Source organism: Etheostoma spectabile, chromosome 20 (assembly GCF_008692095.1).
Source record: "Etheostoma spectabile isolate EspeVRDwgs_2016 chromosome 20, UIUC_Espe_1.0, whole genome shotgun sequence".
Classification (NCBI taxonomy): domain Eukaryota; kingdom Metazoa; phylum Chordata; class Actinopteri; order Perciformes; family Percidae; genus Etheostoma; species Etheostoma spectabile.
Window position 1 is genome coordinate 4,121,208 of NC_045752.1, and position 12,234 is coordinate 4,133,441.

At 41.9% G+C, this 12,234-nt stretch overlaps 1 protein-coding gene across 3 annotated transcripts; it reads left to right on the forward strand.

The window, feature by feature from the left end:
- The first annotated feature begins 1,487 nt into the window (after positions 1-1,487).
- Positions 1,488-11,249, forward strand: gng7 (guanine nucleotide binding protein (G protein), gamma 7). 3 transcript variants are annotated; one of them, XM_032500259.1, is made up of 4 exons: positions 1,488-1,617; positions 5,380-5,523; positions 6,704-6,819; positions 7,054-11,249. In XM_032500259.1, exons 3-4 carry the CDS (start codon positions 6,739-6,741, stop codon positions 7,177-7,179), a joined length of 207 nt encoding a protein of 68 aa, XP_032356150.1. In that variant the 5' UTR covers positions 1,488-1,617; positions 5,380-5,523; positions 6,704-6,738; the 3' UTR covers positions 7,180-11,249. The 3 variants fall into 3 exon arrangements, with proteins under 3 accessions (XP_032356150.1, XP_032356152.1, XP_032356151.1); XM_032500261.1 differs by lacking the exon at positions 1,488-1,617 and adding an exon at positions 1,630-1,801; XM_032500260.1 differs by lacking the exon at positions 1,488-1,617 and adding an exon at positions 1,878-2,119.
- The last annotated feature ends 985 nt before the right edge of the window (positions 11,250-12,234 follow it).

A 12,234-nucleotide genomic window follows, 5' to 3' on the forward strand; every position in this document is an offset into this window, starting at 1 on the left:
CTCCCGAGGTTAGATGTAGCTCGAAAAGGGGTTGCCGTACAGCCATGAGGAAGATACGGCTGTGGACGTGTGTTTACCAAAGCAGTATCATTTCATTCAGGCTATCTACACTCCCGCCTCTGTCAGCATCACCATGGTTTTATGGCCCCATCCTACTCATCAGACCTTTGGTCCCCCCCTTCACCACAGAGCCACCCGTCCACATTCAGCCAATAGTCATGCAGCAGATGCAGCACTTTTAGCTCCGTGTGGAGGAGTGGACTACTGCTCGGTGGAAACGGAGGATGCGTGGGCCTGTCAGGAATTACAGGAGCGGCCCACACCTCCTCGAAGTAGATGGAACTACGGCAGGGTCAATGGCGCCGCCGTGTGGCAGCAACGCGCAGTGGCGTCATGGGAAGAAGAGTCATTTTGACTGCGTGGGATATGGATCGACATGGGACACAGGCTTCAAGGAAGGGGTGGATTGCAGGTTGGGTAAGTAGGGAGCTGGGCTAGGGTGCAGAGTTGTGAAGTATGGATTATTTTATAGAGACCTTGCAGCAGAAAAAAGGGCAGGCCAGTGTAGGCCTACTCAATTTAAGCGCTTGCCAGTCCCAAAATTACATTGAATGTGGAGAATTGGCTACAAGTACAATGCACTACAGTCTTTATCTTCATTAACTGTAGTGATAAAGGAAAACAAAGTGAAATAAATCACTTTAGTTTCCCCAAATCCTGCAAGAAGAAGTGGGTTATAAAGAGAAACGCAGGTGCATTTATGGTATGATCACATATTATATTCAGAATAATATGACAAGCAATATCTTGGAGACATTTGAAATAGTCGACATAACCAAAATCTGAATATGTATACAAATTCATGGGCCACTCAAAAGATGATACAGCATTTTTGGACAAGGGTCATCAAAGGTATTTTTAGTTCATTTCAGGCATTTTGTTGAAACCTATTTGTTGATTTGCCTGGTCATTTAGCCTACAGTAGATAATAAAAAACCAGAGATGAATTATATATGGTGGTGGGAAGAAGCCATTAAAAGTGTCACGACGGATCAGGGATCCAAAAAAAAGAAGAGGTTTCGAGGTGTTCCAGCAAGATCTTACTCTTCTTAGATCTTTACTTTATTGTCAAATAAAGGCACAGCCTACACTGAAAGCAGAGGAAGACATTTTCTAAAATCATTTTGAATGGCGCTTTAATTCATGCAAGTGTCAATCTACACGTCAAATCAACCATCCCAAAATATTGGGGCTGCAAAAGTGTTTGCGGGTCTTGATGGGGCACCAGGGTCCCCCAACTAAATAAATGACTTCAAATAGCCTACATCAATTGAAAATAAAGCCTATCCATTCAATCTCATCTTTTTTAGCAGACACTGTATTTGTGAATGTTTGTGTGGGAGCCCCTGGGTTAAAGGTGCTGTCACCGGATCGGATGAAGGGAGAGAGACGGAGAGAGGGAGGGAGGAAGAGAAGGGAGGGGGTATAGAGGAGTGGACAGACACTGGTAGCGAAGGGGGAGGCGTTTGGCTCGGCGAAGACGGGGAGTGAACGAGCAGAGAGGGTGAGAAACCAGCGGATCTGGCCCTTTAAATCACCAATACAGCGCATTCGGAGGTGAGTTTGGAGATATTTGGGTATTTTTCTCCCTGTGTATAATAATTGTAACGTCTTTGCGCCTCTGCAACCCCGGTTCTTGTCACCGAGGGCGGCTGCAGCGGAGAGGGGCTTCATCAGTATCACGAATCCGGTTTTCCCCAGCCCTTTGCCGGCAGAGAGGGTGGGGAGGACCGGGGACAGGGTCAGTGGAAGATTTCCTACAGCTCGCCTGGACTCTGAGGACGCACAAGACACTGGTTCCAAAACCTCTGGATTTTATATGCTGAAGTAGGCCGTGTGTGCCGAGCAATTTGCATAATAGCGGAACATAAAGGCATGCGCTCCAGTCTTGTGCCCATTGCTGTTGGATGGGTTTATATTGGCTGCAGGAGCCTGCCTCCCTCAAAACGTGTCACCACCCTGCTCCCACGGCTAACGACTAGGGCCTATTTGCAGACCTGAGGCGCTCCAGTCTGGTCTTCACTTGGGAAAATATCTCTGGCTCAGATATGTGCACAAGGTCTGCTGTGCTTGCGCGTACTGTGCGTATGCGTGTGTGTGTGCGTGTGGATAGCCATTGGAGAGATAGGACATGCTGTTCTATCCATCAAAATGCCCGCATTGTGTTTTCACACGGCAGAGAAGCAAGCAGGGGCCTATAGCGGAGGACATGGCTCCGTACTGCAGGCCCGATCAGCGCCCAGGAGCCGCTAGGATCAATAAGGATTGATGCATTTTTGCGCGTCTTGAGAGCGGCTGTGTAGCTGGCTGGCTGACCGGGGCCTGTCCAGCTCTGGTGGTGTGTTTGGTCCTGTCCAAGTCAACTGACCATCATACAGCGCCTACATGTTTGCATCTGTGCATCGGCTTTACAAGAACATGTTTTCTATTTGGGGGCGTAGGAGAAGAGAGATTTTAATGCGGAGGGGCAGCGATGCTGGTTGAGTGTGCAGCTTCCTGCTCTCAGCACGGAATGCGCCATAGCAGAAAGTTTAGAAAATCAACAGGCTGAAGGAATCAAGGCACTTGGTTTAAAACATCACTGAAGTGTGAAAAAAGTGATTTAGGCTGTATATTTCTGCGAGTTGCCAGTTTGTTGCTTATGCATTTGAGAAAATATGGAAACATACATTTCTGAACAGCCCCATTATTTGTAATTGGAAGTCCACTTCCAAAACCAGAAAGCAGACTTGTGAAAGGTACTTTTACTTTGTTTGATAAACAGCTTTCAAACCAAGTGGTTAAAAATGCTGTCACCACAGGCTAGTGTGTACTAGGTTTATTATCTGTGTGAGTTGCTGTTGTTCATATCCATATCTATATTCTTCTGTTGGCTGTCACTGGAACACTCCTCAAACCCTGACAGTGATTTGAGAAGATATGTTGTGATGGAAAGGTTGTGCGTCTGTGTGTGTTTACAATTGTGTTAAACACATCTGCTACACTCAACTCCTATAGGGAAAAAGATCAGGGCCTCATGTGGTGAACTGTTACAGTCGAGGTTTACATTTAAGTCAGAGTTGGGTTTAAGCATGTAGCGGACTGTAGACTAGTATTAAGGTAAATTCCCAGTGTGGGTGATACAAAAAAAAACCTCAAAAAATGGATTCTAATACGATATCAAGCAATACAAAGGCAGCTAGATACCTATACGTTCTTTTTACATTTACAAGCATCTTTTTTAGGAGAGTGCCATGTGCTAAAATGTATGAGGGAAATGCATTTGTAGGTTACTCATAAATAAATGTTTGGTACCACTAATTTAACCCACATTAGGCATTTCCTTTTACTCTACTCTGTTATTAATTGTTTAAAAAAAAGTTAATTGTGTGTTAATTCTCTGAACTAACAAGTGGTCATGTTTCCAGAACGTGATCTAACGTGTCACTAACGTTGTCTTTTTGGCAATGAGTATATCGACGCTGGTATTGATGCTCAAATCAAGATAATAGTATCGACACGCCCACCCCTTATCTCCAGGGAATTAAGGAAGCAATTTCAATGCTGTCAAAAACAAGTTTGCGTGTGTGTGAGAGAGAGCAAATATGCAGTAAAGGGAAGGAAGGGGGGGGGGGTTCTTCTAATTAAGGGTCTAGTTGGGAGTAGGATTTGGACTCAGGGTTATGATTAGGATCAGGATTTGTAAATTAGGTTTGGTTTGGAGACACTTAATAAATGTCCTTAGAAGTAGGTCCTATAACAATACTACAAATGTGTGTGCAGAGTCAGAAAGAGAGAGGAGAGAGAGAGAGAGAGAGAGAGAGAGAGAGAGAGAGAGAGAGAGAAGAGTGCAATAGGTGTCAATATAAATCTATTCACTCCGTCCCACTTCTCTCTTTCTGTCTCTCTATCTCTCTCTCTCTCTCTCTCTCCTCACACACACACACACACACACACACACACACACACACACACAGAGAGACAAAAGCCCTAATTACAGACATGAATCTCTGAGCTACTCCATGGTAGGAGTAATTAAAGCAGGAGAGAGGGCAGCAGACAAAGAGACACAGTCGTAACACACTCACAGTGGTGTGCGTGAGGAGCGAGGTACCTGTACGTTTTGATCATATGCACTTAGGCATGGATACCCGATCCGAGCCAGTCGAATCGGGACGGTACCCGACGGGCGGGGCCTGGTTCGGACAGATATTTAGAAATGATGGTCCGGTTCGGGTCGGGCTCGGTCACATCAGCGCGATTAGGAATTTGTTGTAAAACGGTGCTGCGGCTCCTTTAAGCGGGCTCGGTGCGTGTGGGTCTGTGTGTATGTGGAAAGTGGGCAGAAGAGAGAAAAGGGGAAACAGGCGAGCTGTAGATGCGACCGTAGCAGAGTTGGTGGACTAAGTTCAAGGTTTGTAGCCTACACAGTGTGTGCGGTGTCCGAAATAAACCCCCGACTGAAAGTCAAGTTCATTAATTTGCTCACCAGAAACGTTATTCATTTTATAACGTCAGCCTTGGAGGTAACGAGCCTCCACTGGTTTTCTGACCACGGTTGGAAACGAAACAATCAGGAAAGGTTAACTCAGTTAACATTTTGAATTGAACAGATTAATAATGTGTGCTTGTTGCCCCTCATCTGTTGACATTTCTGAATGCCTTCCTACAGTTGCTTAATAAAAGTTGCTTTCCACACAAGAACGTAGCCTGTGCCTACATGTGTCTCTAATGACACATGTAGGCACGTGACACATTACTCTAATATGCACTAATGGGGACACGTCTACACTCTGTGCTAAAAATGTGTATAGGAAAGAAAATGGAGGTTTTTTAAATTAATCTTTGACACCACAGGTATGAAATAACTCTTTTTTTTTGGATCAACAATGCAGGAATGTCCTACCGTCTGATCAATGAAGTTGTATTACTGGTTGGGATGACAGATGTTGTATTGTAAATGATGAGGCTGATTATGACAGTTTGGCATTGAAGCAAATTCTAATTGAAACATGACAACTTGAACTCTCTTCAAAACAAAATGTGGGATAGTTTGAGATTTTTCTAATAGAAGTCAGCAGTTATCCAGATTCACAGTTGCATAGGAGTGGCTGTTTAAATGCAGATTTCCCTGTCATACTAATTACTAAAAGAACAAAAAATCTCCCCATATGGATCCATGGAACAAAATATTAAATGCAGTTTGGAATTTTTGACATGAAACATTTTTAGAAGCCCTGGTACACAAAACTGCAAATGGAAAAAATAATTAATTTAGCCTATCTGCCTGTCTGTAATCTGTGTAAGCATTAGCCATCTCACCTGCTTTCTTTTTTACAGAGTCAAGCCAATGTGAGCTCAGCTGCAGACCAACTCTGTCGTTTTGACTTGGCAACTGTTTTTCCGTCCGTCCCTGCACCGGTCAGATCTCCATCCAGTCCCGTTTGTGTTCAGAGAGAGTCCGGTCTGCCTACCATCAGTCAGGTGATCCTCCATTACCTCTGCTATGCTAAAAGCTTGAAGAATATTTAGCATGGATGACAAACATAGATCTATTAATCTAAAAAATATTTCTTAAGTTAGTAAATCAAGTTCTAGCCTCATTATACTGTGCATATCACCTCCATAAACTGTATTTTGATCAAGAAACATATTCATATTTCCATTTATTTTCAATAATGTTGCACCACCAAGTAGTCACCTCACAGTGGTGCTGCAACCCTGCAACGAAGTGAAGCTATTGAGGACTTTAAGGGTGATTCAGCTCATAAATCAGTATATAATAGTAAATAAGCAGTGTTCATATACAGTATGCATATGTTCATATACATCATACAGAATACCCTGGTGTATACTCCACACTGGTGGAAGAAGTAGAAGTACCAGTACCACAATGTAAAACATATTCCATGACAAATAAAGGTCCAGCAGCAGTGTCATCAACAAAATACTAATAACTAAATTAAAGTAGCAAAAAACTCTTAAGTATTCATTATACAGAAAATGGCCCTTCTTAGAGTATATTATTATACATTATATTATTGGATGATTAAGACCCATGCGTTAATATCTAAGCAGCATTTTAATGTGGTACAGTAGTTGGTCAAGTTAAATTAAAATACTTTATTCTATAGTTTGATCTGCAAAGTAACTGTCAGGTAAATGAAGTTGAGTAAATAGTAAACTATTTCCCTCTAAAACGTAATGCAGAAGAAGTAAAAGTGGCATAAAATGAAATCATCAAAACTGTATTTACCGTAAACACACTAAATGTTGTATTTGCATGTAATTACACCATCACTATCAACAATCAACAGGTTGACCAACTACAACAAATTTACCTTTCATATGTCATAAAATAAGGTATATATGTACACACAATATAATTGCTTTGCTAAAGTTTAAATGTAAATTTCCAAGCCAGACCTCATTTCACCTTAATGTCACCAGGATAGTCTTGTCCTGGTAACACACAAGACACAAGTCAAAACAGTTTTGAAAGTATGTCATGCTCATGCAAAACTATGTTCCTGAGTCAGATTTTAGTTGCCGGGAGGCACCTTGCCCTTGCTGCATATCGACACGAGGCGGGCTAGCATATTTGATGAGATCATCCATCATTATCTGCATAGCAAACATTTTTTACTCTCTCCCTCTCATTCAGTTTTCTCCTGAGTTGGTGTATTCTGATGGATCAGTATGTCTACCACTAATAATATCGCCCAGGCCAGGAAACTGGTGGAACAGCTGAGGATCGAGGCAGGGATTGAACGCATTAAGGTAGGACGATACTCTACTGCCGTGTTTGTTGTACGTGTGATCGTGATCATGTGCGATACCTTCCTCTTGCTCCTCCTGCTTCCTCTCTTATATACGTCCCTCACAACTCCCTTTTCTTATCCACCATTATCTTTTTCTCTTCTCCTCTACTTGTCAAATTTCTCTCCACTTGTTTAAATCCTCTACCTTCTTCTTCTCTCTCGCCTTCCCTCACCTCCCCCGTTCTCCTGACAGGTGTCTAAAGCAGCAGCAGACCTGATGAGTTATTGTGAGCAGCACGCTCGTAGCGACCCTCTGCTGGTTGGGGTTCCCACCTCCGAAAACCCTTTCAAGGACAAGAAGCCCTGCATCATCCTATAGCCGCGCTACGCTCCTCCTGCCATCACACACTACACACACACACACACACACACACACATATATGCTCATGCACATACACACAAACATCATTGCACACATTCAGTACTTCAATTGATCCCCAGACACACACATCACATGCAAACACACACTTCTAACGCATCTAGCATACACACACACTCCCCAAATAGCCACTCTGGAAAAGCGCCATACCCTGGAGCCGCAGCTAGAGGGCAGGTATCTTGTTCTCTCGGTGGCTGAGATCAGTATATCACTGAGGTGCTTTTGGTAATATTCATATATGCTGGTAAATTAACTACAAGTGTCAGCTTAACTTGAAAAAAGAGATTTGGACATTAATAATCAGTAGGAAACCAGGATATTTGTTCCTTGTTTTGTCATGAAATGAGAGGTTGGGTAAAGGATGGACAGCAGTGCCATAGGCAAGGAGTGGGAGGTTGCATGTAGGCAACAGAAATGGTTGGTAGGCGCTCTTGCCGACCATGCCAAACACAACCTGGTTTCCCATTAAAAGCTCAATAAAAGCTTTTTTTTTGTGAAAGTTTTAAAAAGGTTTGAGAGATTTTCCCACAAACCTGCCATGTGCGTAATTATAGCAGCTTATTTTGGAGCGAGTGGCTAAAGCCTTTGCCTTTATCAGGCTAGCATGTTCCCACCCAAACCTGTATCAACAGACCTTCTCTGCCTGTGGCCTCACTGCAGCCTTTTGGCCAAACCTCCAGCTGTGCCAACCTGTACAGAAAGTCGTCTCTAGATGCTGATCTGCTGTCACCGATTCCACTGCAGTTTATTATGGCTGCTGTTGGTTGAAATCGATGTCTAAGCTGACCTCAGATCTGCACCTACGACGGGAACATTGTGAACTGCTCTACACAGAACTCAAGCTATTAACCCTGGACGTTTACTGCATTTTTCTTAAGAAATACTTGTTCGTGAACTCAATGTACGTTTTGATATTTTGTTGAAGCATTACTTAACAGATTAGATAATATTTTACTTTTTTATTATTGTTTTGGTTTGACATATGTGTTGCCCCTGGCTGAGCCGTTTTTTCTTCCTGTCTGACGTTAAATGCTAGTATTAATGAAACAACAGGGGATCTGGTTGTAAGCCAGGGGTGATACCTAACCAGATACCTGCTAGAATCTTAAACAAAGGGTTCTACTGTACATCAAACCTCCCTGTGCTTTAGCCTGAGAGAGGGCCAGGTCACAGACTGACCATACCTTAGAATCAGTCTGCAAGGACTGCAAGGCTGGAGGAGTAAACCCCGTCTTAAAAAGTAAAAGTGAAGCTGAAAGTAGAAATCAAGCTTTCCATTTTCTACCTTCTCCTCTTATGTTTGACTCTTTTCAATTGGCAGTTTGCATAAGGTTAAGTGAAGAGATATATTGCATTGGATAATGCAAAAATTGAGGTGTTTGTTTTGTGTGCCTCTACAGTAGAGAAGAGGGATACCTCTTGTTTCAATGCATACTAATTATGGCTTTAAATCCGATTATGATTAATATGACCTGGCTTTACCAGTCTTTAAAGTTTCCAGTCTCCCAGTTTGAGCTCAATCTGGTCAGGGACTGGATTGGTCCCGTCTCCGAGTTTCCACTGTCCTCCTCTCCTCCACAATGCTCCTCCTCTCTGACAAACCAAACTTGATTGTAAAAGCTCAAGATAAAGTGAGGAAAAAAACGAAGTCAAGAGAAACAAACTAAGTGTATAAACTTTCTTTCAGACGTGCAGAAGTGATAAGTTGAAGAGTAGCTGTTTTGAGTTTATTTTCGAGTTTCTTCTTTCTATAGAGTCCATGGAACCTGGTCAGTTGAGTATTACCCTGTACAGTGTTTGTAAGATGCAAAATCTTAACACAGAATTCCTTTCTGTGGATGTTGGATTTTTTTTTTAGTACTACTTATTCTGTTCTGTCAGTCACCGTCATGTCTGTCTTCATTCCATCTTCTTTTTTTGTTATTCAGGTTTTTAGAGGCTTGTGATAGCAGAGGATGGTTTTAATCACAGATACAAATACAAACACCTGATAAAAACAAAAGCCCAGTTAGGTTTAGGATTGTATCCTGTTAGAGGATGAATCAACATCGGACCTCATTCCTGTGGCAAAAACCAACCTCCTGATCTATACTCTAAAACCAGAGCAGCCATTTTATTCTCAAGTATTGGTTTTGGTGGGACAGGCAACTAGGACTATGCACATAGCACACACTCTTTTGCTGTTCATTTTTAGGTTTGATTGTCACAGGTCAAAGGTTAAAGGAGCGGCGGGGCTGGGGACTGAGAGCTGCTTTTGATGATTAATTGCTGAAAGAAGGAAGCTTCGTGCCATCATGTTCACATTTGAGCATTTAGCCGATGCTTTTGTCAAGAGTAATGTAAAGTGAAAGAGCAGGGTGGAGTAATTTGGGCAAGACTTATGGCTGCTAATGGACTGTCAGGAGAGTTGAACCCATTTTCTTATAACTTGGTCAATATAAGCCATCTGCTGCACTGACTTCTGGGGCTGAGAGGTGAGCACCTTTTCGTGTGCACACAGTCTGAAAAACAGACATGTTGTAAACATACCCACATTAAAAAGTAAGTTAGTAGTGTCTTTAGACCTAGAAGTGTTATTTTCTTTATACGACATTTAAAACTTGATTTTGGTGCAATTTTGGGACAGAATGAAAATATCTTATAATTAGGTGCCCATGACCAACTTGTCTTTAAAGAAATAGTTTGACATTTTGGGACATACGCTTTTTCACTTACTTGTTGAGAGGAGATTGATACCAATCTCATGTTTAGTGCAAGTGATACGGATCTTCTCATCCAACTCCACAAGAACGCAAATAAGCGTTTTCTTGAAAATGTGAAAACTATTTCTTAATCAAGGTTTAATTGCTAATTAACATCACTGCTTGTGTACTGCAGGCGATGGTTCTTGGTACAGAGCCCTGCTTCATCTTCTATTTCCCTTTGTTCCGAACAAAGAGGGCAGGCAGTTCCCAAAGTACAGAAAGAGCAGGAGCTGCAGAAAGGCCAGAGAGAGAGAGAGAGAGAGAAAGAGAGAGAGAGAGCTGAGTGTGTGTGCGTGTGTGTGGGGGTGCCGGGTGCTAATGTTTGGTGGCTGAAAAGTATGATTTGGCAGAGCAGTAGGCAGAGAAGAGAAAATAGAGGTACACGAGTGTGTGCATTTGTGTGTGTTTATTTGTGAGAAAGACACAATGTGTAAGAACACACAGTGCCTCCAGTGCTGTGTAGAGTGTCACATAGTTATGTTACTGCAGCCCTACATTCCAGGTCAGGGTGAGTTTGACGAGAGGAGAGGTCATGAGTCCGAGCAGCATGTATGGTTCTCCACTCACTATTTTCATCTGTCAGATGCTGGTGTGCTCATTCTGGAGAAGAGTAAATAAGGATTCTGTCACAAGCTAAAATCGTTTGGTTGAAGCGTGGGAAGCCATTTTTATGTGATGACCAATAATAACCCCAAACAACCCACAAAGCTAACAAAGAATTTATTTTTCTGTTTAGCTCTATCTGTGACTGACTACTACATTATATTAACTGCAGTTTATTTTCACCACTCCATAAAGCCTTCAAGACATTTTGGGAAAAATGCTGATTGATACCTCTCTCATATTTATCTGATCAAAATGAAGCTAAAGGCAGAAGCTAGTTAGCTTAGCTTAGCCTAAAGACTTCTAGCCCGGCTTTGTCCAAAAGGTTGTTAGCTCTAAAGCTCACCAATTAACTGGCTATATATCTCATTGAAATATTGTTGAATCATCATTGTGAAGTTGCTAGGCAACCAACAGATGTTCCACATTTCTAGTCTTATGCTAAGCTCACCAGCTAATGACTACAGCGTCATATTATCAAACAGACAAGAAAGTGGTATCAATCTTCTCTTCAAACTGTCAGCAAGGATTGTATCAGTATTTCTTAAAATGTCAAACTATTTCTTTAAATAAAATAAATCCCTTCATCTAAATCTGTAGAGATAATTGAAGAGATGGTTTGACCTGATTGAGGTTGATATGATAGGTGGTCTTTTCATCACATAAACAAAAACAAAAACAAGGAACGAGCTAAAGAAATGGCTACAAACAGAAACAGAAACCTAAGTGCAAACTAGAGTGACGAGTAGGAAGTAATTTAGAACTAGGTATCTGGGATACGTTTAATTTCCCCAGAGATTGATCTAATGTAAAATTAAAACTAAAGTACGCAACTATTTGATATCAATGGACGTCCGTTACATTCAGGCCTTTGCCAAATGAGTTGATACAAAACTAATTAAGACTAAAAGCTCCAGAAAACTCTCTCTGCATTTCTCAGCACGGCCATGTTTACAAAATGGTGTAGTTCGGTGTAATTTGCACGCAGAAGCTTCAGTGATGCATTTTATGTCACCGCTGAAAAAAGAAAGTGAAACAGGAACGTTCAGCTTCGGAGACAATGTGGACATACAAATTACAAGATAATTACCTCTTCTGAAGATGTTTTTTAATCCTCCATGTTAGCAACTGCGCCGTGGAGGAGGGGTGGGGGTGCGATCACTGAAGGCTTGTATCATGTGAATGCTCCGGCAGTGCTGTTGTCATTACTTAGAATTCCTCATGGGGGTAATAGAAACTACGCACCATAGAGGAAATAACTGATTTGTTGTCAGTGTTCAGGAAAGGAAAAGCAGTTTCTTGTAATTTATTTGCAATGTGCAGCCAAAGGATTACTACTGCAGAAGATTTACACATAAACAATAAAATATAAAAAATAAACATAAAACCAGCATGCGTACATATCAGCACGCACACGCACATACACACACTGCTGTTGTCCTGGAGATGTCTGACAGATGCTTTTTTTATCATTATTGTTTTTTAAATCATTCCATAGCTGGTTGGGCTTAAATCAGAGACGGCCCGCCTACATTGCTGGTTTGGCTGACAGGTTGTTTGATTGGTTGTTAGTTTGCCTTATAGTGGCGTATATTGTTTTAATGCTGGTTTTGGGGTTACCCGATCAACAGAATAAACAGTGTTAAAG